The sequence below is a fragment of the Mauremys reevesii genome, linkage group 27 (genome assembly GCF_016161935.1).
Source record: "Mauremys reevesii isolate NIE-2019 linkage group 27, ASM1616193v1, whole genome shotgun sequence".
Lineage (NCBI taxonomy): Eukaryota > Metazoa > Chordata > Testudines > Geoemydidae > Mauremys > Mauremys reevesii.
In genome coordinates, this window is record NC_052649.1 from 1,238,896 (window position 1) to 1,264,582 (window position 25,687).

General features: G+C 55.0%; 1 protein-coding gene across 4 annotated transcripts in view; it reads left to right on the forward strand.

The window, feature by feature from the left end:
* ACE (angiotensin I converting enzyme) overlaps window positions 1-25,687 on the forward strand; it is a 105,425-nt gene that overhangs the window by 33,254 nt on the left and 46,484 nt on the right. Inside the window, exon 1 of one of the 4 annotated variants that reach the window (XM_039516453.1) lies at window positions 12,511-12,723. The exons of 2 other annotated variants lie outside the window; for them this stretch is intronic. In XM_039516453.1, the coding sequence (XP_039372387.1) occupies window positions 12,511-12,723 (213 nt within the window). Of the gene's footprint in view, window positions 1-12,510; window positions 12,724-25,478; window positions 25,498-25,687 lie in introns of those variants that run through there. One more of the 4 variants, XM_039516456.1, reaches the window with a different exon arrangement.

Consider the following 25,687-nt stretch of genomic DNA (forward strand, 5'->3'; position numbering starts at 1 on the left):
CTCTGCTATGAATGTGGACCTCAATGAATTGAACTCTGTCTGTAGGTACATTGATCTTTTAACCATAGTCTCTCTCTTTTGTTTTTTAATACGTTTTAGTTTAGTTAATAAGAATTGGCTGTAACGTGTATTTGGGAAAGATCGGAAACATTCATTAACCCTGGGAGTGACGTGTCCAATCCTTTGGGATTGATAGAACCTTTTCGTTTATATGGTGAAATAAGATTTGCAGAAATTCTCATCGTATTTGACGTGGGTACCTGGCTGGAGGCCTGAGGCTGGATCCTTCACAGGAACTGTGGTGTTTGGAATTCTGCCCCATTCTTTGCAGTTCACTCTAATTGAGTGACCACAGTTGGCTCCCCACTAGGACCCTGGTCACAGAGGAACAAAAGGCTGGCTGGAGCCCAGAATGCACATGGCAAACTTCTGCTGTGCCAATGCACCTCTCTCCTCAGCTGTAGCCTGCTTTCTGTTCCAAGCCTGCTTTTCTTCCCCGTCGACTCTACCAATGCATCTCACTGCACCCCATGTGATTCCAACCTTAGCACCATCGACTGTCTCAGACCTGTCACAGCGCTGTCTGACACCTCAAAGCCACCTACTGTCTTGAAGCTGCCTCGGTGCTGCATCTTCAGAAAGGGATCAATGATAGGGACCTGCCTCAGAATCCTTACTGCCAGAAAGAAACTCACAGCAATAAAACAGAAGTGTTTTCCTCTCTCCTTTAGTGTGCTCCAGGCTCCCTTACACAACTGTGCTTGACTGTGAGCGTGACCCCGTCAATGGCTACCGTAGCCAGCAAACGTGCCGCAAACTGCGCTGAGCACGTGTGAAATCGGTGCGTGTGAGCTGAGTTTAGGGCTGCGTGGTCATGTGTCAGTGGAAGGGTTGGAGTGTGAAGTTGCGTGTGTTGCACACCTGTGTATGTAGACGTGTGTCTGTATGCACACAGGTGAACCGGTGTGGGGGCGTGTACTTGCACATCTGTGTAAACCTCTGTGTGTGTCTGCATGCGGATCTGTTTGCACGTGTGCGAAGCTCTGCGTGTGCCATGTGACCGCGTGTGTGGCGTGTAAGCACGCCTGTGTGCGGGTGCACAGACCGACCTTGGAGCTCCCTCGCTCTGTCTTGCTCGCTGGCTCTCTCACACTCTCCAAGGGGCGGCTTAGCATCCGTCTCCGTGGCAACACATTTTTCACATCCTTTAATACCTCCAGCCACTCTGGTCTGTTTTGCCTGGAGTCCCAATTAAGCAGAACACAGGCCGCCTGCAGCTCCGGCTGGTGTGGAAGATGACACGCTTAGCCCGGAGGAGAGTGGGTGCTTGCCCCACCCACAGCCCCCTCTGGTGGCCCAGGGGCCAGGCAGCTGGAGTGAGGCTTCCTGGTTGGGGTTTCCGGTAGCAGCGAAGAGCAAAAGGAGAGGAAAATACAGATTCAATAGCCCCTTTCTGGATAAACTGCTCTGAACAGGTCCTTGCAAGGAACTGTCTGTGCAGCTACTGAGCCTGCCATTAGGGGGAGCCCATGTACGTTCTTTAACCTGATATTGAAGGGAGTGGGGTCTAGTGGTTAGAGTGTGGCACTAGGGGGTCAGGACTCCTGGATTCTATTTCTGCCTCTGCAACCGACTCACCGCGTGACCCGGGGCAACTCCCTTCCCCTGGCTGTGTTCACCTCCTCATTTAGCATAATGGGGGACACTGAGGGTATAAATACCCTTAAAAATCTGGCCCTGCACTGACATCACCTGTGCATTTATCTCAATAGGTCTTGATCTGACGTTCCCTGTAATATGAAGCAGCTTCTTTGTGTCCTTTTGCAGCAGCAGATCAATGTCTCTCTTACAGGGAAGGGATTAATTCAGTGATCCAAGAGATCTGGACCATCTCTCACCCCAGCATCCTAAATCAATCACCATTACATCCAAACATGCCTAGCGGTCATCCTGGGAACTCTCTTTCATTAGAGCCTGACATTTCTTTAGTGGAACAGGGTTTTTTTAGGTCAGGAAATGACAAGTCCAGAGAACACTGCAATTTATCTCGGACAGCTTAGTGGGAAGCAGAGATCAAAGGCACTGATATGGCCCCTATTATCACAGCATCTGACAATCTTTAATGCATTTATCTTCACGATACAGGCAAGTGAAGTCCAGCTGTCTCCGTTTTGTGGGTGGAGAACGGAGGCACAGAAGCTAAGGGTTTGTCTGCACAGAGGGGAGGTGTAATTCCCAGGGTGGGCAGACACACATGCACGACACCTAGAAATAGCAGTACGGCTGGGGCTAAGGCTAGCTGCTAGCGGTGGCTCCAGGCACCAGCGCTCCAAGCGTGTGCCTGAGGTGGCAAGCCATGGGGGGCGCCCTGCCGGTCCCTGCGAGGGCGGCAGTCAGGCGGCCTTCGGCGGCATGCCTGCGGGAGGTCCGCTGGTCCCGCGGATTCAGTGGCAATTTGGCGGCGGGTACGCCGAAGCCGCGGGACCGGCGGACCTCCCGCAGGCAAGCCGCCGAAGGCTGCCTGCCTGCCATGCTTGGGGCGGCAAAAAAGCTAGAGCCACCCCTGTACAATCCCACCTTGACCTCCGGATCTGTACTCGGCCAGCCAGCTAGAGCTGGCGTGGCCACGTGGCTGTTTTTAGGTGTCAGAGCAAGGCGAGCTAGCATCGATATGTCTACCCACACTGGGGCTTAACCTTCCAGCTGCTGTGTAGCTATGCCCGGAGCGTCTGTCTACACTGTACAGGAAGCTCAGGCTCTGACTCAGGTGTGATCCCAAGGCCCCCTTCCAGCCACGCACAAATCAGTCTGACTCAGGTTAGCAAGCGCCCAGCTCCTAGGACCCTGCTAGTGGGGTGGGTCAGAGTTTGAGTCCCTCTGTGGCTTGTGTCCACCCCAGGTCATTTTGCAGTGTGGACGCAGGTCCAGCTGCAGACTTCAGTCAGAAGGTCTGCGTGGTGCAGTTACAGGCGTTAGCACAGCTGTGGAACTCGGGTCCGCAAGCACCGGGTCCACAGGCCTGGCCTTACAGTGCAGTGTAGATGCACCTTAAGGGACTCACTACAGGAAGCTTATAACAGAAGAGGGAATTGAACTAGGGTCTCCTAAGCCCCTGCCTCACATCCTAACCACGGGACCATCCTTTGCTGTCTGGTAGAGCTCAGATACCACCAGTCAGAATCCAGCCCTTCACACACGCCGTCTTGCATGACATTTCCCCAAGTCTTGGAATTATTGAGGTGCTGAACATCAGATACATCCTGCCCAGTCATGTGACTGTTTTCGGCCAGTCACAAGCCAGGTTCGTCTTCTGTTGAGGAGTAAGTCATTAGTGTCTGCAAAGTGCTTTGAGAATCTCAGAGGGAAGGGGAGAGGCAGTTGGGTTGCCAACTCTCCAGGATTGTCCTGGTGTCTCCAGGAATTAAAGATTAATACTTAATTAAAGATTATGTCATGTGATGAAACCTCCAGGAATACATCCAACCTAAATTGGCAACCAGCCAAATCAGCTTGGGAGCAGTGGAATTCCAGAACAGAGTCTCACCTTCTTCTCTCCTTGGGATACATTCAGCACGGGCATAAGAACCAGCCAACCTATTATTATCTCCTGGCTTTGCGTGAATGAATAAATAATTCCTGATTTCCCAGCTGGCGACAGAGCACAGAAGATCCATTACCAGCGCTGCTAAGGTGCAGCTCCCTTCAGCTCCTGTGCTCCTGCTGCTTAGAACTCTTCAGACAGCACTTCAAGCCCTAGTATCCCAGCTGTGTAAATGATTTGTATCTAGTCTGTTGTCTGCCCCATGTGGATTCATTATACTTTGATGTGTGTCACACTCCCTACCTGGCTTTGCTTTTCCATGCTGCATAAATCGACATTTTAAGAGAGCAACAAACAATAAAAATAAGCTGGGTCGGTATCGGTCTGAGCATTAAGACCAGCGACAGGCAAACCTCAGACTGTTCAGGGGGTTGGATAAATATCTGCATCCTTGTAAGTTTCTCCAACTGTATCTCTGCTGTCTTAAGAACACAAGAACGGCCAGACTGGGTCAGACCCAAGGTCCATCTGGCCCAGTATCCTGTCTTCCGACAGTGGCCAATGCCAGGTGCCCCAGAGGGAATGAACAGAACAGGGAATCATCACGTGATCCATCCCGTCGCCCATTCCCAGCTTCTGGCAAACAGGGGCTAGGAAAGCTTCAGAGCACGGTTTTGCATCCCTGCCCATCCTGGCTAATAGTCACTGATGGACCTATCCTCCTCTTTTAGTTGGGCTGGACGCCTCATGAGAACTAGCTTCCTCCAGAGATTTCGCCTGCTCCTTGTTTCTGACTAGGGTGGGAACCCAACATTTTTTCATGACATTTCAGTGTGTCGCTTTCTGATCCCAGCTGGAGCTGTGGAAAGCAGAGTGGTCCCCACCCCCGAAATCTCCACGCTGACTGGCCCCTTGCTAGAAGAGAGACCATTGTGGCTCAGATTGTCTTTTCACCCCTGGAAGTGGCTCTGTCAATCCATTGGCAATGCATTGTGGGAAAGCTATTGTATTGAATGAGAGAGGACTTTGGGCCCAGATCCTCACAGGGGTGTAGGTGTCTAACTCCCACCGATTTCGCCAGGGGCTATACTGGGCTCTCAGCCCACAAGAAATTTAACCATCCATGGATGTGTTCAGACCGCGCTCATCTGGAATATCATCAGTGGGGTCCATGGAATTACTCTGTGTTTATCCCAGTATAGCTGAGAACGGAAGCTGAATTCAGGCCTGTCCTTCCATCTTTCCGCAGCACGACATGGATGGAAACAATGATTTGTGCGGCTCATCAATCAGCTGGCCCTTCTCAAGCTGGCTTTCAAGGCCCCAAGGTTTCCTAAGTGAACTCTTCTTCCATAACACTCCCAAGCTCTCCCAAATCCTACCTCATTAATTACAGCTTCCAAAGGCGTCGCCTGCGTCTCCCACCATTGAACCCATTTGGGAACAGAATTTCTCTGAGAGCTTCCGCTTTCCCAACTGTTTACAGTGTCCCAGCTGGGATTTCGGCGCCTGCTCTCAGTGTTGCAATCTGCTGGGCATGGCAGGGTCTCGAAGCTTGATTCCTAATAGCAAATCTACAAACTCCCTAAACCCAGACAGTGACTCATGAAGCTCCCTTCCCTTTCTGCCTTCTGCCTCCACTGGCACCACAGTCACGCCTGTGGCTCCGGAGGAAAGGGTTTCGTATCCTTCCTTAAGATCTTAATGAAACTCATACATTTCTTGAGCATATTTCAGGTCCCATGTTCTCCAGATATATGGCTGCAACCACTGCTGCAATGCAACTGCCTCTGGGATAGAACCTGGCCACTTTTTAACAGCGCACAGCAACCCTTCACACAGCAGCATAGAATATTCCCCCCACCCTCCCAGGTGAAACTGCAGGGGGAGTTCAGGGAGGCAGAGTATAACTGCCTGGGATAGAATTTGACTAGGACACCACAGTTAACACCTCCACTCTCAGGAACAGCTTCACAGGAACTTTATTACCCACAAATGGTCTGGACTTCTGTTGCGAGTCTCATGCCAAAGGTGGCATCTCCGGAAGCACAGCATCGACACGGGTTTTGTACTGACTCCGAAGGAAGAGCACCCCCTACTGAATTGCCGGCTCTGCTTTCTGCTGCCATCTCCTCTAGCACCATCCTGGGGCTGAGACAACACCTTCAGCCCCTCCAGAACACGGGAGCACTTTGCATGACTATGTCATCTCCGCCAGCCAGCCTACGAGCAGCACCCACAGGTCTGAAGGGAGCCACAGGCAGTGAGGAGAAGCTGATCAGATGTGACAGCCTTGCGGGGAAGATTCCCCCTGGCCCCGATTTAACTGAATGGACCAGCCGTGTGACGCAGAGCAGGACTTCAGAGCTGCCCCAGGGATCTGCCTGGTTCCTTCCCCAGGAGCGCCAGCAATGCTGAGCATGGCTACGTACTAATGCCATCCAGAGGCTGCAGCGGGAGCTGCACTAAACTTCTTTAGCACCAGTTATTCGAGGAGTTCAAGGCACTTTACAAACGTTACCCGGTGTCATTCACAATAATCCCCATGAGGCAGGAGAAAGACAGTCCCCATTTCACAGAGGCCCAGCGTGGTTGTGTCCAGTCTGAGCCAAGGTCCCTCTCTCCGATTCTAACTACATCGGCACACGCTCTCCCAAGCCAAGTCCTCGGTTTCTGCCATGACACGCAGCCCCATCGATAAACAATAACCCCCTGCTGATTGGCAAGGCAAGCACCAGTCCCTGTGCAAACTGAAGGCCTAACTCGAGGGATGTGGTGCTACAGAGGGGCCTGGTGGATTCTCCATCACTTGCAGTCTTTAGGTCCAAGAGCTTAAAGAGAAGTTACGGGCTTGGTGCAGGAAGCAGCGGGTGACGGTCTCTGGCCTACGCTATGCAGGAGGTGACCTCCGTCCCGTGGGAGCAAGCAGCAGGAGGCTTGTCATGCCGCATCGCAGAGGAGATCTCGGGGGCTGTGCAAGCTGCCCACGACTGAGGCAACTGGTCAGATTTGATTGATTAAGGCTTCCAACTTGCACTGAAAATCGGCGGGCGGTAGGCACCTAATGCCCTCCGCAAACCACAGCCCTCCCCTCTGCTTAGTGCCCCATCAGCCACGGAGAGCCACGTTCCTGGGAGCGGCTCCCATCATTCCTTCCTAGTGGTACTTACCCACCCCGAGAGCTCAGTCTGCCACTGAAGGTCTTTTAAGAGCTCCGTGGATTCCCAGGTACCACTACACACCCTGCCTGAGTGTGAGCCAGTGGGGGACTGGGAGCCCTCCTCAGGGAAAGCGATTTAATTGAGAGGAAGTAGCAAGTCCAGGTCAGGTTAACCCTTTAATAGCCAGCTTGAGAGAGCAAGCTAGAGCTGATCATTCTGTTAGCCCTGTTGGCAGATGATCAGCTAAAAGTTGGGGCCTGAGCACAGAGCTTGGGAGACCTGGGTTCCGTTCCTGCTGTCACTAATTGCGTGTATGACCTCAGGCAGGTCATTTAATCTCTCTCTACATCAGTCTTCCTCTGTCAAGCGGGAATAACTGCGCTGCCCATCTTTACAGGGGATAAATGTTTTCAAGTTTGTGAGGCACTTGGATATCCTGGCAATAGGAGCCCTCTAAGATCGCTAGAGCTGCACTGCCGCACGTTTCAAACAGTTGGCTCAATGTGGTTTTTCCTTTGTCATTGCGAATTCTCTGCACAGGGCAATAATCTGCTAATCTGCCCCCAGAACGGAGCCTCTCTCCCACCCCATTAGCAGAGATCTCAGACCTAAGGAACGGAGTCAGATTCCACATGCCTGACGCGTCCCAGTGTCTGTGAAACACAGGCCAGTGTATTCACTCGCCTGCCAGGAATGACAGGGATCCCAGCGCGGAGCCAGTTCTCCGCAGGAAGGAAAGGATCCTGTGATGAGTTGTTGCTAACTCTCTAATGTGCAAAATTCACTCATTTGCAACTACCTCCTGGTCTCCATGCAGCCCCTCACTGCAGTCTGTAGGACTGGACGGGTGTTGCTGGGAGGCAGGACGAGGCCCCTGAGTCTATCTCCAGCCCTGGCCCCTGTATGCTGCTCGGCAGGGAACAGGAGCTGGAGCTGTGCGGCAGGGGGCTAGGAAAGAATCATTCAGTAAGCACAGCACACAGCCACCAGTTGTGCCCCTACATAGCAAGGCTGGGCCCAGGGGCCATTTGGGGGGATGTCAGGGTCAGGTGGGGTTGTGTCGGAGTGAGAGAGGTTGTCTCCTTAGTGTATGCGGCTTCAGATATTCTGGAATGCAGAGAAACCCAGAGGCAGCACTTGGGAGGTTGCAGTAAATTAGAGCACCCTTGGGGCTGCTCTAATTTACAGCAGGTGCTATTCTGCCCCTAGAGCAGATCTGAATTCGGAGGCTTCACCTTTGAGCCCCTCCCTCAGCCACCTTTGCCCTACTCCTCCTTCCAACCAGACTGTATGTTCCGTCCTGGGCTTCCTGGAGGCGCAGCCCTGAATCTCAGCCTGGGGCTGGGAAACATTTCCCTTTGGCTCAAAGGGGCTGTGGGGCTCATCTTCCAAGGGGTCAATCACCCCACGTCTCCAGCCGATGCCAATGGGCGCTGAGGGTGCTCGGTGGTGCAGGAACACCAGGCAGTATACCAGTACATCGAAGGGAAGAGAATGGATTTATGACAGCTGTCCTCCAGGAGAAGGAGCTTGCCTGCTCAGGACTCAGTTGTGCCTGGTGAATGCCAGCCCATGTTGCAGGTGGCAGAAGGGATCAGGAGGCACACGCCCCTCCTTGAGAATCCAGGCAAGTCTGCTGTGCCATCCCTAAGGAGGGCACCTCCTGCTGCCCTTGCATGTCTAGTCAGTGCGGATGGCCAAGGCCCTGGCTCCTCTGAGCTGATTTGTGCCCCCTGGGGTGCTAGGAGGGCACAACCGCTGCACTCAGGGGCACCCCAAGTCTGGGTCAGCGCCCCAGTGAGGGAGGAGAGCAGGCTGCACCATCTTGTCCCTTCTCCCCCTGCACCCTGGGGACTGTGCTGCTCGAGTTCCCATTAGAGCAGCGCGGCTCCAGCACACCCCCTCCCCATGGCTACACCCCCTAGGGCGAGCACAAGTCGAACTTCCAATGAAAATCAGTGGGAGCTGCAGGTGCTCGGCTGTCTGCAGATCAGGCCCCATGGGTTGGGTTTTTGGATCTCTGCAGCCTGCAGGCTGGTGCCTGCACAAGAGCTGCACAGAATTTCAGCAAGAACATCTGGGCGCAGCCCTTTGAAGGCAGGCGGCCTGCAGCTGTGGGGCTTTGCTGCTCTCAGCAAGGCGGCTGAGAGCGCAGATCCCCTGCACGTAGAGCGGATGAGAATTAACCAGCTTTAACCCAGAGTTAGTCTGACTTTTACTTGTATTGCAGAAGTGTCTAGCAGCCCCTGTCCTGGAGCAGGACCCCCTTGTGCAAGGCCCTGTACAAACAGCACAGACAGTCCCCACCCCGAGGAGCTGACAATCTAACTGTCCAAGGATTGTTGTTTTCACAGGACATCTTCCAATCAGATGCTGTTTCTTACGGGTGCGGGGGAGAGGTGTCTTTTAACTAGATGCTCTGTTACGGAGTCCTCCCTAACCCGATGGTTTATTTCGCAGGGGGACCCAGGGACATGGGATTCTCTTTACAAAGATCCTTCTATCCAGAAGGTTTTCTTTGCAGGAGCCTTTGATACTAATTCTTAGTCCTTGTGCTTTTCTTCCCTAAATCTTTACAAAGGCAGGTCAGCATTATGACCTCCATTTGTCAAATGGGGAAACTGAGGCAGGGAACAGGGAAGTGGGCTGCCCATGGTCACTGAGTGAAGCAGTGGCAGAGCCAGGAATAAAACCCATGTCTCCTGGCTCCCAGCCCTGTGCTCCGACAGGCTCTTTACACAGCGGATCCTCTGCTATGTGCTGCTGACCAGCCCTCACAGGGGTGGCCTCTCTTCTTTACGTCAGCTCAGCAGGAAGCCCCTTGCTGCCTGGATTCTTCCTCCTTTCACAGGCAGCCAGGGATACAGATGTGGTTTTATTTGGCTTTCTTGTCCTGGGAGAGTCCTCCCAGGCCCCGCAGGGAGGCATTCTCTGGGAGGCAGAGACAGCTGACGTCAGTGCCAGGGCTGCTGGGCGGGGAAACCCCAGCAAAACAAAATGAATAGAAAGTGATGGGGCAGCTACATTCTGGACCCCGGGAGGGGAGGGAGGACAGCACTGTACAGGGGCACTGAATGCCCCTTCTGGGAATGGGGTGGCCCTGAAGCATCTCTGCCTCAGTTTCCTCCTCCCCCCAGAGCTTCTCCACAGGGGACAGTGTTGCTGATGCAGATTGACCACTCGGACTCGTCACTAAACAAATTCAACCCTTTGCACGACAACAAAAGTCCAAACCAACCAAACTGCTTCTGCCTCTCCTGGGCTACTCTTCCGCCCACCTCCTGGCTCAGATCTCAGCCACTTCCGGGCTACCTTTAAGTCCTTCCCAGATCTGTTAGAAGGTGCTGACTCCCAGGCTCTGGGTCGGATTGACCTTTCGTGGGCCCCCATGTAGTCGTCATGGGCCCCTTCCGAGTGTGGCCTGGTGCCACTGTAAACCTGGTACTACCCAGGCTGCTTTCCCCCGAATCCTTCTCCTGGTCTGCTCTGGGACTATCTTTCAGCTCAGCTGCCCCTTCTAGGGATCTCCCTGCAGACCCTACTTTGGACCCTCGCACAGGTTTGCCTAACCTGCTCCCTGGAAGTCCTCCCTAACTGAGTTCTGGCCCAGCTAGTCATCAGGCTAACATCTGGCCTCCTGAGTGCCATGATGACCCTCTTCATCTTCCGCCTCTGAGAGGTGAGCTAATTGTGCTGGGGGTGGAGGAGGAAGCTGGGCCCTCTCCTATTAAAGGGGCCAGCCACCCTGTGCAGGTACCTCCAGTGGTGAGCTGGAGCAGGTTCCCACAGGTTCCCAAGAACCGGTTGCTAAAATTAGACCTCCGTGGAGAACTGGTTGTTAAAGGGCCAGGGGGTGGGCAAAGAACTCCAGTCTGCAGGCCGGACCATCCTGTTGCTCCCAGGATTCCCAGCTGGGGAGACTGAGACTTCCCCGGCCCTTCCCCCGCTCACCCTCAGCTGCAGCGTGGGCAGCTCAGCTGAGCTCTGGAGTTGCTTTGAGCTGCCGGCAAGGTAAGGGGGGAGGGGGCTGCAAGCTCTAGGGCTGCTGAGGGGGCAAGTGGGGCAATTTGCCCCAGGCCCCACAAGTATGTCTCCCCCTGCCCCGGCCCCTCCTCCGCTCCCCCCCCTTAAATCAGAACTTTTTATAGGGAACCAGTTGTTAAAATTTTGGCAGCTCATCACTGGGTACCTCCCATTTCAGGATGGAAGGAGGTGGCTGTGTAGACGGGTGCTGGCCGTGTCCGTGCCGCTGCAGCAGGACGGGGTGAGCTAGCTACGTGCCTGCTCCTGGGTGGGTAGATATGTGCGCGTCATCCCGAGCTTTACAGCCGCGGTTCCATGGAGGAGGGAAAGTGACGACTTCGGGACATGTGATGTGACTGGTGGTCAGTAGCCCAGCGCGAGCCATGGCCAAGGTGACCTCGGCCAGCTGCCAACTCATGGAGCTCCGGAACAAAGGAGCTGCCAGAGTGGAACGGCGCCGCGATCTGTCTATGCTGAAGCGAGCGCTGCAGGGGAAAGGAACTTGCCCAGCCACTGATAGAAACTGCCCCTCTCCTTCTGCCCGTGAGCCCCACCCTGCCAGCACCACCCCCGCCTTACCTGGCTTGTGAAACTCACGCAAGCCCTGATCACCACCTGACCGGATACAGAATAGGCCAGTGCTTCTCACACTTTTCCATATTCCCCCGGATTCTCCTCACATCTCGGTGGGATCCAGCCAGGACCCCCCTCCCATTTAGCGCTAGGAGAAGGGAAAGGGGGTTAGTGACCCCCTCGCGGCTCCTATCCACAGGAAAAGGGCAGAACAAGTCCGCCCAGCCCTGGCCTGGTGGGATCAAGGGCTCGGCGAAGGCTCTTCCTGGGGCCTGTTGTTCCCCTTGCTCCCAGCAGTGGAATTCCACGGACCCCGGTTTGCATCTCTCCAAGTGCCAGCGGGCTCTGGGCGCAGCCTGCAGCCGGGGACTTGCAAAAGCCACCCTGAGGGTCTGCCGAGCTCAGCTGGGAGACTGGGGGAGGGGGAGCGAGAGCGGCTGGGACGGGAAAGAAACCCCAAAGTGAGGATGAACCTAGGCCAGCTAGGCCCGGGCCAACGTGGCTCCCCGCCGTCCAGCCGCGTCCCTCCAGCTCAGCCCAGGCCTTGGTGCACCCTCAGCCGGCGGACTGTGCAAGGGAGAAGCTGGAGTCCGGCTGGGCAGAGGGGGCTGCATGGGGAGGCAGCTGGCTGCCCAGAGGGGGAGGGCCTGGCATTCCCCTGGCGATGGAGTTGGAGAGCCAGGGGCCCAGTGCCCAGGGGAGCAGGGATCCTGCTTTCATGGAGCTGTAAGGAGCCAGATCCCAGAGCCCCCTCGTCTTTCCGTCTCCCTCCTTCTGCTCTTCTCCTTCCCACCTGGTCCTTCCTCTCTCCAGCTTCCCCCTTCCCCGTCCCCTTCTGCCCCCTTTTCTCTCCCTCCTTCTTTATTTTCCTTCCCCCTCCCCCCTTCTTTCTCTCTCTCCTCCTCCCCTATCTTCCTTCCCTCTCTCTCCCCTTCCCCCTTCCTTCTCTTCCTCCCCATCCCCCCCTCTCCCCCATCCCCAATTCCCTCTCCCCTCCCCTCCCCGTGCTGCATGGAAGGACTTTGGCACCGCGAGTGGCTCGTTCATCGGGCTCCGGCTCCGAGCCGCCGAAGGGAGAGTAAAATGTTCCCGCTTATCTGCTGGGAGAGGCCGGCTCGGTGGGCAGGGTCTGGGCAGAGCTTATAAGCCGCCGGCCGCCGCGGGAGGCTCCCTGGCCAGGCGCTCCGGGGCCGGGCAGACGCGGGTGCCAGGATGCCCCCAGCTCTGCGGCTGCTGCTGCTCTGGCTCGGCGGGGCGGTGGCCCTGGAAGCCGGGCTCCTGCCCCCCGATACCGACGCCAGCGAGCCCGGGGCTGCCCTCTTCGCGCAGGGCTACAACAGCTCCGCCGAGGCGGTCCTGTTCCGGAGCGTGTCCGCCAGCTGGGACTACAACACCAACCTCAGCGAGCCCAACTCCCAGCGCCAGGTAGGAGCCCCGGGCGGGGTCCCCGCGGGGGGGGTCTTTGGGGCCACGCCCGGGGAGGGGGGTGCAGCCCAGAGCAGCCCCCCTGGGCGGCCCAGCCCTCCCGGGGGAGCAGGTGCCACTCAGGGTCGGTGCTGCCCCCCCTCGCCCCTGCCTAGGGGGATCGGGCGCTGGGGAAAGCAGAGCCAGCCCCCCCCCCCCACGCTGACTCTGTGCCGCTCCTGCCCGGGGGCTGGCACGGGGAGGAGCCCCCCGAGGAGGTGCCCGGGGGGCTGCCCAGGAACAAGGGGGGTTGAGCAGCGGACTCGGACCGGCTGGGAGCTGCGGGGAGCGCTCGGGACCCTGTAAACTAGACGGGGCGAGCGGCTGGCCGGGAAGCCGCGGGGATGCGGGAGAGCGGCTCCGGTGCAGCCCTTTCCCCGGGGGCGGCGGCGAGGCTGGTCCCCGCAGCTCCCTGCCCGTGTCCCCGCAGCGCTGGGATGCCGCGAGTCGGTGCCCTGGCTGCTGGCTGGAGATGCTGGGGCGGACGCGTGGCACCGCTCTGGAGACTTGTCCTAGCTCCCGGCGGCTCCTTCCTGCAGTGGGATCCCGGCTCCCCATGCCTGCCCATGCTGGGGAGAGGAGGGAGGGTGGATGGGGTCCCCTGGCCTGGGGATTCCCGGCTGCCATAACAGCCCTGGGAGCTCTGGGGTACAGTAGCCGGAGGCAACGGACTGAATGGATACAGCCCCTGGCACCTGCCTTCGGACCCAGGCCCTGAACTAAAGTTTCATTCCTGTGCCAGTGCCCCCTGTGTGCCAAGACCCTCGCTGTGCCAGAGGGCAGCCCCTTGCCCACAGCTGCCAGGATCGGGGCAGGGTTGTGCTGGGCAGCTGAAGATCTGGCCCATAGGTGATTTCGTATAGTGTGCATGTGCCTACATGCGTACCGAGGACCTGGCTGAATGTGTTTGTGTGTCAGGACATATCTGTATGTGTCCAACTTTGGTCTAGGGCGATGAGGCCAACCCTTCGGTAACCCCACTGACTCCTATTGGGATGTACCAGGCGTGTCAGTGAAGCGGCTAACACTAGATGTGTTTGTAAGTGTGTGTGTGTGTCATAAATGTCTATATACATATGTGTGTGCAAATATGCATGTATATGTGGCAGTGTGTGTACAGTGTATAGATCTGGCCACAGGGGAGTGGCTCGACATACATTACTCTGGTACTCTGTCCAAGAATATACATACATACGGATATGTACACGTGTATATTCTTGGACAAGGTAACAAGCCTTGCGGATGGGGGGAAGCGGTAGACATGGTATATGTTGACTTTTGATACTATCTCGCAAGACTGTCTCATAAGCAAACTAGGGAAATGCAACCTAGATAGAGCTACTGTAAGGTGGGTGCATAACTGGTTGGAAAACTGTTCCTAGAGAGTAGTTGTCAGTGGTTCACCGTCATGCTGGAAGGGCATAACGAGTGTGGTTCTGCAGGGATGTTCTGGGTCCGGTTCTGTTCATTATTGTCATCAATGATTTAGATAATGGCATAGAGCAGGGGTTCTCAAAACTGGGGGTCGGGACCCCTCAGGGGGTCGCAAGGTCATTACATGGGGGGTCACGAGCTGTCAACCTCCACCCCAAACCCTGCTTGCCTCCAGCATTTATAATGATGTTAAATATATTTTAAAGTGTGTTTAATTTATTAGGGGGGTCGCACTCAGAGAGGCTTGCAATGTGAAAGGGGTCAGCAGTAAAAAAGTTTGAGACCCACTGGCATAGAGAGTACACATATAAAGTTTGCGGACGATACCAAGCTGGAAGGGGTTGCAAGTGCTTTGGCGGATAGGATTAAAATTCAAAATGCTCTGGACAAACTGGAGAAATGGTCTGAAGTAAATAGGATGAAATTCAATGAGGACAAATGCAAAGTACCCCACTTAGGAAGGAATAATCAGCTGCACCCATACAAAATGGCAAATCACTGCCTAGGAAGGAGTAGTGCAGAAAGGAATCTGGGGGTCATAGTGGATCACAAGCTAAATATGAGTCAACGGTGTAACACGGTTGCAAAAAAAGCAAACGTCATTCTGGGTTGTATTATCAGATGTGTTGTAACCAAGACACAAGAAGTCATTCTCCCACTCTACTCTGCATTGATTAGCCCTCAACTAGAGTTTTGTGTCCAGTTCTGGGTGCTACATGTCGGGAAGGATGTGGACAAATTGGAGAAAGTCCAGAGAAGAGCAACAAAAATGATTATAGGTCTAGAAAACATGAGCTATGAGGGAAGATTGAAAAAACTGGGTTTGTTTAGTCTGGAAAAGAGAAGACTGAGAGGGGACATGATAACAGTTTTCAATACATAAAAGGTTGTTACAAGGTGGAGGGAGAAAAATTCTTTAACCTCTGAGGACAGGATAAGTCGCAATGGGGTTAAACCATTCTTGCTGCAACTTAGGTTGGGCATTAGGAAAAACTTCCTAAGAGGGTGGTTAAGCACTGGAATAAATTGCCTGGGGAGGGTGTGGAATCTCCATCATTGGAGATTTTTAAGAGCAGGTTAGACAAACACCTGTCAGGGATGGTTAGACTTAAGTTCCCTCTAAGCTGCGTGGCTGTGCAGCAGGCTAGCAAGGGCCAAGCAGGCGCACAGCCACAGGGGCCTGGATTGGAGAGGAGAGAGGTGCCTCTTCCCCAGCCTCAGCCCCGGAGCTGCCACAGCCAGGGAGAGGCACCCGGGGGAATCCTCTCTCCCCGCCGCAGCCCCAGGGCAGCCTGAATCCCAACCCCCTCATCCCCAGTCCCACCCCAGGGCCTGCACCCCCAGCCAGAGCCCTTACCCCCCCCCACCCCAACCCTCTGCCCCAGCCCTGAGCCCCCTCCCTCACCCCAACCCCCTCATCCCCAGCCCCACCCCAGAGCCTGTGCCCCAGCCAGAGCCCCCCAACCCTCTGCCCTAGCCCTGAGCCCCCTCCCTCACCCCAACCCCCCTCAGCCCCAGTCCCACCCCAGAGCCTGTGCCCCCAGCCAGAGCCCTTACCCCCCACACCCCAACCCTAGCCCTGAGCCCCCTCCCACACCCCAACCCCCTCATCCCCAGACCCACCCCAGAGCCTGTGCCCCCAGCCCGAGCCCCCAACCCTCTGCCCTAGCCCTGAGCCCCTCCTCACCCCAACCCCTCAGCCCCAGTCCCACCCCAGAGCCTGTGCCCCCAGCCAGAGCCCTTACCCCCCCCACCCCAACCCTCTGCCCCAGCCCTGAGCCCTCCTCACCCCAACCCCTCATCCCCAGACCCACCCCAGAGCCTGTGCCCCAGCCAGAGCCCCCAACCCTCTGCCCTAGCCCTGAGCCCCTCCTCACCCCAACCCCTCAGCCCCAGTCCCACCCCAGAGCCCGTGCCCCAGCCAGAGCCCGTGCCCCAGCCAGAGCCCGTGCCCCACACCCCAACCCTAGCCCTGAGCCCTCCCACACCCCAACCCCTCATCCCCAGTCCCAGCCCAGAGCCTGCGCCCCCACCCGCAACCCTCTGCCCTAGCCCTGAGCCCCTCCTCACCCCAACCCCTCAGCCCCAGTCCCACCCCAGAGCCTGCGCCCCAGCCAGAGCCCCCACCCCACCCCACCCTAGCCCTGAGCCCCTCCTCACCCCAACCCCTCATCCCCAGTTTCTCCCCAGAGCCTGCACCCCCAGCCCGAGCCCGTACCCCCACACCCCAATCCTCTGCCCCAGCCCTGAGCACCCTCCCTCACCCCAAACCCCTCATCCCCAGTCCCCCCCCAGAGCCTGCACCCCCCCCAACCCTCTGCCCTAGCCCTGAGCCCTCTCCCACACTCCGAACCCCTCGGCCCCATCCATGCCACACATCACCTCCATATCGGTGCACATAACAAAATTCATTCCGCACATGGACGTAAAAAGTTAGAGGGAACATTGGTTTAGATAATACTTAGTCCTGCCATGAGTGCAGGGGACTGGACTAGATACCTCTCGAGGTCCCTTCCAGTTCTACGTTTCTATGAGTGTGGGGGAGGGTGTATGTGTATGTGCACATGCCAGATTCAGATCTAAAACCAAGACCCGGGAGGCCCTTATCCAACACTTCCCCTTTGCTGATGACGCAGCAGCGACAACCCACACAGAAGCTTATCTTCAAAACCTAATGGACACTTTTTCCAAAGCCTGCCAAGACTTCAGGCTTACTATAAGCCTAGAAAAGACAAACATAATGAGCCAAGGAGTTGAGGAAGCATCATCCATCAAGCTCAACAGCCATGAACATGAAGGGGGGGATAGCTCAGTGGTTTGAGCTCCTGCTAAAACCAAGGTTGTGAGCTCAATCCTTGAGGGGGCCACTTTGGGATCTTGGGCAAAATCTGTACTTGGGAAGGCAGGGGGCTGGACTTCATGACCTTTGGGGTCCCTTCCAGCTCTATGAGAGAGGTATGTCTCCATATATTTATTTTATTTAAGTGGTGAACGAGTTCACATACCTGGGGTCCACTATCGCAGATCAACCTTTCACTTGAAACGGAACTCAACATCCGCATTGGAAAAGCTGCCACAAAACTTTCTAGACCGAACAAGAGGGTCTGGCAGAACAACAAACAGACAGAACACACACACACATCTGTGTGCATCGTGCATGTGTTCTCAGCACACCTTAGTATGGGAGCGAGTGTAACCCGCCCACCTGCTGGGTGGGGTGTTCTGCCCCATCTAGTGGCACCGAGACCACTTAGAGAGAGAGATTAATGAGTTTGCTCTACACAGTCTTAGCTAACAGCCAGTTGCCTTTTAGCTCATGTGGTAGAGGCTCATGCACTAAGCTCCAAAGGTCCCCGGTTCGATCCTGCCTGCAGATGACCGGGGTCCGTTGGCGTTACACAAGACATGGACCTTGTACTCTCATCAGGAAAAGAGGCTCCACAGCTTTCATACGCGTTGCCTTTGTCAAATCTTTGGACCCTCTTGGAGGGATGGAGTCACCAACACTGAGGTGCTCAAACGGGGCAGCATACCCAGCATGCAAACACGCCTCTGCTGCCTTGAGCATGTGTGCCAAAGGGATGATGGGTGGATCCCAAAGTTCATCCTCTGTGGTGAACTAGCATCTGTAAAAAGACCCAAAGGACGCCCAACCTTGCGTTTCAAGGATGTGTGCAAGCAAGACCTCAAAGAAATGGACGTGGACAACTGGGAAGGTCACACTCAAGATGGCAGCCTTTGGAAACAAGTTTAACAAAGGTCTCTGGAGTTCTGAGAGGAAGCTGCCCAGCTTTGCAGAGGAGAAAGGATCTCGCAGATGGCAGAGCCCAAAGGGTCAAAACATCACCTTTAAATGTGCCAGATGCGGCAGCGAATGTCTCTCTCAAATGGGTCTCTTCAGCCAGGTTCGCGGCTGCCATAAAACCAACGGAGTAAATTCTTTACCCCTCAAGAGTGTGCATACCCAGGGTCTCTCAAGACTGAAGGATGCCTACTACGACATGCGTATTCATATGTGTCTGCATTTATAAGAATGTGTGTGTATGTGTGCGCTAAGTGTCCGTCTCCAATGTGTGGTTAACGTCTCCTCCCCGTGCATGGAGGAGACTCCACCATGGCCCCTCACGCATGTCTGGAGGGCCAGCTGTCTCTTTTTCAGAGGGGATTGTCCAGATTCAGCTCATGCAACAGAGCAGCCCCCTGAAGGGGGGGTTGCGTGGCCATTCACAGCCCTGCCAGGGCAATGAAGAAATCACAGGGAGTGCTTCACTCAGCGGCATCTGCGCTCTGTTTGCATTCGCCTAGTCTGGCAGGGCTGGGGACATTACAGGGACAACGTCCTGCTGCTTGATGGCTGAAGAGCGGCAGCTCTGAAATGATCTCACTTCAGTGCTTGCAATAAGATCCCCAGGGCAGCTATGGCACCTGTATTGGCAGGCTCACAAACAACTCTGCCCCCTGGATTAAGTCTCCCCTGCCCAACGAGAGTCTTGTGCCCCTTTTAATGGCACAGGAAAAGGGAAAGTGACTTACCCAAGAGCAAGCGGCAGGGAACCCCAGGCCCCTGCTCTAGCCACTGGGCACCACCGCTTCTGCAGGCAAAATGTCATGCTCACCAATGTTAGTGCACAATTAAGGTGGAGAAATCAAGCTGATGAAAAGGAAAGAGGTCAGAAACCTTGGGTCCAGCCAAATCATGCCCAGCCTGGACCAGCTGGGAGGTCAAAGGTGGCCCTACGTTATCTTTATCTCTGCCCCACTCCTGGGGGAAGCTGAGCACTTGTTATGCCCCCCCCCGCAGCGTATATTAGAACAGCCTCAGGGCTGCTCTAACCTATGCCAGTTGCAACAGTCCCTAGGGCTGTCCTGGTGGCTCAGGCTCCCTGGAATGCAGACTCTTTTTGGAGTCTATGGCACAAGGGGACAAGGCTCAAAACCGAGGCTCTGGCCCAAGATTTCAGTGTGATCTCATGCACCGTGGCTCAGAACTTCAGCAGCCTGGGCTCTGCCGATCCACCCCAGCGTGCGAGCTGAGCCTTTGTGTTTTGTAACAGACGTTTAACAACAGGCACCACATGACTTTGGAGGCTCTGATGTTTTAAAAGGAAAACAGGAACAGGGACAGCAAACAGGAACTGTGCTACCAATGTCACGGTCGGCTTAGGAAGGGAGTGTGGGCTAGTGGTTAGCACGGGGGATTGGCAGTCGGCACGGTGGGGACGGGTGACAGCTTTCTCAGAGCATAGCTGGGGCTCCTCCCCAAAGCCCTTGTTTGGGGAACAGAGCCGTGAAACAAGGCTGAGTCTAGCAGGCCTCCTCGAGTGACTTTTCTTATCAGCCAAGCCAGGCAGAAGGGAGGGGTGAATCGAGTGGGGCTCTCCCCAGCCTGCCCGAGCTGGAGGCGCTCTGAGTGTCCCTTCCAGGGGGTCTGAATTGCCTAGCTGGCGGGAAAGCGCCAGAATGACACGTCTCTTCCATTATCCCAGCCCGCAGCGAGCGGCGTTTGCACCAGCCCGTCGGGTTTCCGCATGACCGGCACTTGCCTACAGCTCAACAGGAATAAAGAGAACAGGCCGGGTCCTTTGCGGCATAAATTGCCGGAGCTCCGTTAACTTCAGTGGAGCTGTTGATTCATACCAACCGGGGATCAGGCCTGGTAAACGTTAGCTTGTTGAAGCTTCAGTAGAGAAGCGTAGGGCCCATGAAGTGTCCTGGGTAAACCCCATCCTGTCCCCAGCAGCCGATGCTCCAAAGGTCCAGAGGAGACTGATTTTGTCCTCAGGTCTACCCCTGCGAGCGGGGAGCCCCTGAGACTGGAAGGACCCTGGGATTGCGGGGGGAGGAGACACACCTAATATAGCCTAAAATGTGGGCTGCTGTGGCTTGGGGTTTAAAGCTGCTCCCACCCACTGGCAGCACTGCAGGGTGTGGGGAGGGAATCTGGCTCAGGTCTGTGTGCATGAATCTGAGCCTAGGTCTGCCTCCTCCTGCAGTGCGGGAGCTTGTAGGGGGCATGGGGGAGGTGTGCACCGCAGAGGCGTGTGACGGGGCCACGGGGGAGAGGCAGAATCTCCAGTGGGGAAGGATGAGACTGAGAGAGACTGCTGTGGCATGAAAGCTACCGCCTGAGTGTGAGATGGCCCTATTAGCCATGGGGGCGATTCGTCCCTGCTATTACAGTATCACCTACAGGCTATGGCTGAGGCCAGAGGCAGCCCCTGCCCCAAAGAGCTTACACTCTAACAGAGACACAGGCTGGGAGGTAAGTGCTTTGCCCAAGGTTACCCAGCAGGCAGTGGCAGAGCTGGAAATGGAAGCAAAGTTTCCAGAGTGTCAGTCTAGTGCCCCATCCTCTAGCCCAACTCCGGCTCTCCCACTGCAGAGAGCTAATACACCAGAGAAGCCCCATCAGTAACTTTCTGATAGAGGAGTGTTTCACCATATGGGGCAGGATAGAAATAAAGCCCTGGGGAGAGGATGGTGCCTTCTGCTTTGATATATGAATTATGGGCCTGATTCCCTGTTGTTCTGCACCGGGAGTCATCATTTGCACCAGTGCAAAGTGAGTGTCCGGTAGGTGTGGAACGCTGCCGTCCTTTGTGAGCACTTGACACCCACCTTGCAAAGGTGTAAATGACAACAGGGCAGTGGAGAATCTGAGTCCAGTGGCAACCTTGTGTTGCATTGGCATTGCAGATAGTTGTCTGGGCCTGTGGCAGAGAGAGCTTTAGAGTGTTCTCCTATCTTTCTTCCTGGTAATTAGCAAATCAGTGACATTTACCTAAACAATCAGCTCTTTAAAGGGAAGACAGTAAGAAGGCTGATAAGATCTAGCCTGACAAACATTTTATTTCATATAGTATATTTGCAAGATCCAGGACTCCAAATCTCTTTCTTCCTCTCTCTCTCTCTCTCTGTATATATATATTTTTTCCAAAATAAATCATATGATCAATTTTTACAAGAAAGTCAGTCAGTAGTTCCACACTGATTAGCAACTCTATAATAACAAGTTTCAGAGTAGCAGCCATGTTAGTCTGTATCCATAAAAAGAACAGGAGTACTCATGGCACCTTAGAGACTAACATATTTAAGCATAAGCTTTCGTGGGCTACAGCCCACTTCATCGGATGCATAGAATGGAACATATAAGAAGAGTATATATATGCATACAGAGAAGATGCCATGCCAGCTCTACGAGGCTAATTAATTAAGATGACCTGTTATCAGCAGGAATAAAACTTTTGTAGTGATAATCAAGATGGTCAATTACACACAGTTGACAAGAGGTGTAAGGAAAGCTTATGCTCAAATAAATTTGTTAGTCCACAAGGACTCCTATTCTTTCTATAATAACAAAGCAGTGTTAAGCATATCATCTATCTAATCTATCTATCTATCTAATGATCATTCCATCCCCGTACATATCTATCTGTCTATCTAAATGGCGTGTCTGTGGACTCTGACTGACTGACATCTCTTCTCCAGTGGTTTCTCAGATACTGCATTTGCTCCTCATCCCCCTGGGGAAAAACAACTATCAGAAAATCTTTGGAGTTGCACTGCGATCTTGTCATTGCTCATCCGTGCAAGACGCGTATTAGTGTTACACCTGCTTGGGTGCCGTGCAAGAGACTCTTGGAAACTCACAGCTGTAGAAGCCAATCCCTAGCAATACCGGAACCCCACAGAAGAGACACCCCAATGGGCTTGAGGCACTGCAATAATCTCGTGGTTAACTTCCTGGGCAGAGAGTCCTGGAGAGACCCTGAGATCAGCATGGAGGGATGGGGGAGGGCACTAGCCCTCTGGTGATTAGGGGAGTGACTGACAGGCTGAAACGGCCCAAGAATCCCATGCTGAAGGAGCATGGCTTGTGTTGGGGTCGGAGTGTGTTCTGAGTAGAGTGGGGGGAAGAACAGGTTGCGTCTCAGGAGCAGAGACCGTTCCCCCTCGCCCTGCAGATCTGAAACTCAGCTTTGCAAATTACAGGCCGTCAGTAGAGGCGGCTCGCCTCATTGGCGGGCGAAGCTAGGTGCTCTCCCCTTTACCCTCTTTGCGTCATTAGCCATAAGAGGCAGCAGGCAGGCAGAGCTGTGAGGTGTGGGCTGGGACAGTGGACCTTTGAACCGGATCAAAGATCAGTAACTGTCCATTTTAAATAGGGTGACCAGACAGCAAATGTGAAAAATCGTGACAGGGTTGGGGGGTAATAGGAGCCTATATAAGAAAAAGACCCAAAAATCAGGACTGTCCCTATAAAATCAGGACATCTGGTCACCCTAGTTTTAAAAGGTGGCTGTTATAAAAGGAGGGGAGGCCAGAGCACTGGGAATGGAGGCCCCGGGGGAACGTAGCCCTTATGTCTCCTGGTGAATGGCTCGTGCACTGGCTCGAGTCCCACCTGCACAATGCCTCTCCCGAGCATCTGCCCAACAGCTTGAGGCAACCAGTTTTCAGCCTCAGGCGCTGGCCGCCAAGTACTTGCTATGTGGGCGGGTCTCCTGAGACACCTGGTCTCCTTTCTGTTTGGTGATTGGCCGTCTGGAAGGAGAAGAGCAAATCTGGGCTCCCCCGTGCAAAGGTTTCTTCGAATGGCTGCGTGATCAAAACTTGATTTGTGCGACTCCCAAGGGGGTCGAAGCAAAGAGCTGTTCCACACACCCAGGTGGGGTGACCAGCTGTCCCTCTTTTATAGGGACAGTCCCGATATTGGGGGCTTTGTCCTATATAGGCGCCTATTACACCCCCCCATCCCCTGTCCTGACTTTTTACACTTGCTGTCTGGTCACCCTACAGCCAGGCATGGCCGCATGCACCATTTAGCTGTATCCACCCAAGTCTGCTACCCAGGAAATGAGGCCTGAGTAATGAAGAGGAGAATGAAATGAAACAACCCAGCCTACTTGGAGACTTGGCTGAAAAGGCTTAAATAGCAGCTAATGAGCTATCCAATAAACTCCAAGAGACTGCCCCAAGAACACACACTTAGCACGTTTTCCTTCCCCTGCTGCTATGTTGTCAGATTTGCACCGGGCCCGTCTTGTAAAGTCGGCATTTCCAGCCAACAAAATATTAACACACACCGCAAGCGAGAACAGCGACCAGGAAGCCTTTCGATCCTGCAGATTGACAGCCGGTCCCCGTGGCCACGTGTGTTCTGCTCCGCTCCGTTTGTGGGTGAAACTCTCATTGAAGTCAATGGATCAGGCTCTGAGGCCCTCACCCAGACCCTGTGTAAGGATGAGGCCTGCTGGAGTTGGTGGCGAATTCCTAGCAATTAACCATTGGAACAATTGACCCCGGGTCACGGCGGATTCTCCATCACTGGCCATTTTAAAATCGAGACTGGATGTTGTTTAAAAGATCTGCTCGAGTTCAAACATGAATTCTTGTGGGGCAGTTCTAGGCCAGTGTCGTACAGGAGGCCAGACGAGAAGATCGCAGTGGTCCCTTCGGGTCCTGGAATCGATGAAGAAAAATAAGTCATCCCAAATTCTCCACCCATTTTTAACCAGCTCCCAAGAACCCCTTTGTCGAGTGGCTGGGCTCCAGGAGAGGTTTTATGAGTCTATTACAGGCTTTGCATCAGCCAGCCCAGGATTTTTGGAGTATGAGGTGCCAGGTTCAGTCCCTACAAACGACCCTGCGTCCTTGCAGTTTGTTTTTGAGACCTTGGTTTTTTTTGCAGCGAACTCTCCAGGTTGTATCCGTTCCCAGAGTTGCTGAGCAGCTCAAGCCTGCGGGTAACACAGCCTTGATTGTTCTCCACAGCACACCTTCCCTAGGACAATGGCCAGCATCCAGTCACTGGGAGAAGAGGAGGAATCTTGCCAAGAAATAAGATTGACTCCCTGCCTGCGGCCACAATGCACGCAGGAGAGGCCTTTGCGAATGACTGAGCAGCCTGATGGGATCGGACCGGGGCTCTCCCCAGAAATGAAAGCAGGGTGACTCTGCTGTGCCCGGAGCGTGAAACCCAGTTCAGGCTGAAAACCGGGGGCAGGGGCGGTAGGTGATAAGGTGGGCAGAGCACTGGGGAAAGGTGTCAGGCTGGCAGCCTTGGACTTCAAAGGTCCTTGCTTTCTCCTGCAGTGAAACACTAACAGGGCGAGCTGCCCATCCCTGGCTCACCTCCTCTGTCCTGGGGTGGACGAAGTCTGTCTCCGAGGCCAAGCCGTCCCCTGAGATTGCCCACACAGGGACCACCTAATGCCAGGTATGACAGCAGTCCGTGGCAGATGGACACCTGCCTGCCGGTGCCTGAGGCCACCAAACAGCTGACGGAGATGTGGCAATAGCTCTCTGTCACTAGGGCTAATGCCGTTGGCTGGATGTGCTCTGTGGTCCCCAAGGCGAAAGGCTCTGGATCCCGTACCCGGGGCCCAGAACTACTCCATGCTTTTCAGGGCTTGGGTCCTTTAGGACGGCATTCATCTCTCCCTGCCGAAACTCTGCCTAGGGGGGCTTTGTGCAGGGATGGGGGAGGCTGAAATGAACCATGACTAGCGCTCCTAGAAGAAGAAGAAATGAGTCCTCGAAGGGAAGGCCAGTACTGGCTGCAAACTAGCCCCTCCACATGCCCTGTGTGGGGGTGTCCCTGTTTGGCTGGCCCTTTAAGGGGAGTCAAGCTTAGCCTCATCTCTGACAGATGTGTCTGTCCGCCCTGTAGTGGGGTGGCTCCCCCACTCCAGCGGAAAAGGGTTAAAGTCAGCCCTGGGAGAAGGCTGTGGCTGAGAGCTGTTAAGCTGGGCTGACTGGGGAAGCGGCTGCAGCTGGGCCATGCCCCAATCAGGCCCCAGCTGGCCTGTATATAAAGGCTGGGAGGCAGAGGCCCAGGAGAAGTGTCTCTCCAGGCTGGGAGAGCAGGGCCTGGCTGCCTGCAGAAAGGGGACTGGGTGTGAAGCAGGGCTGGGGAAGGGCCAGGGGAGCTCCAGGCTGGCAACTCCCCAGGCTGCAGGGCCTGGTTCAAGGCCCACAGAGGTACTGAGAGGCAGGCAAAGGCAGCAGGTCCGAACCCCCTTGCCTGTGATGAGTGGCTTACACTGCAGTCTGCCCCAGGGAGCTGGGGCTGGGTGATGACTGGCAGTAGCCCAGACTGAGGCAAGGTGGGGATTAGAGGGTTGGGGGTTTCCCAGAGAGGCTGGTGCGGGTGTTGCCAGGGGGCAGCCCCAGGGTAAAGGGGCACCAGGGTCTGGGAGGGACATGGGGCCAGCTACAAGCAGGACACCAGCCTGCAGAGGGCGCCCAGGCTGGAAAAGAGCTAATTCCCTGAGACAACCAGCAGGAGGTGCTGCAGGGGTGAGTCCTGCTCCATCACCCCACCCCCCAGGTGATCCTGGTCACTGGGAATCAGATGGCTTCGGTCTGTTATCAGCTGTAGCTGGGAAAGAGACAGGTGGCTTCCATGAAGGCCTGGGAGAGTCCAGTGAGGGAGCAGAGCTGCTGAAGGAACGTTCTCTCCTGAGAGGGGAGAAGGAGGCTCCTGGGG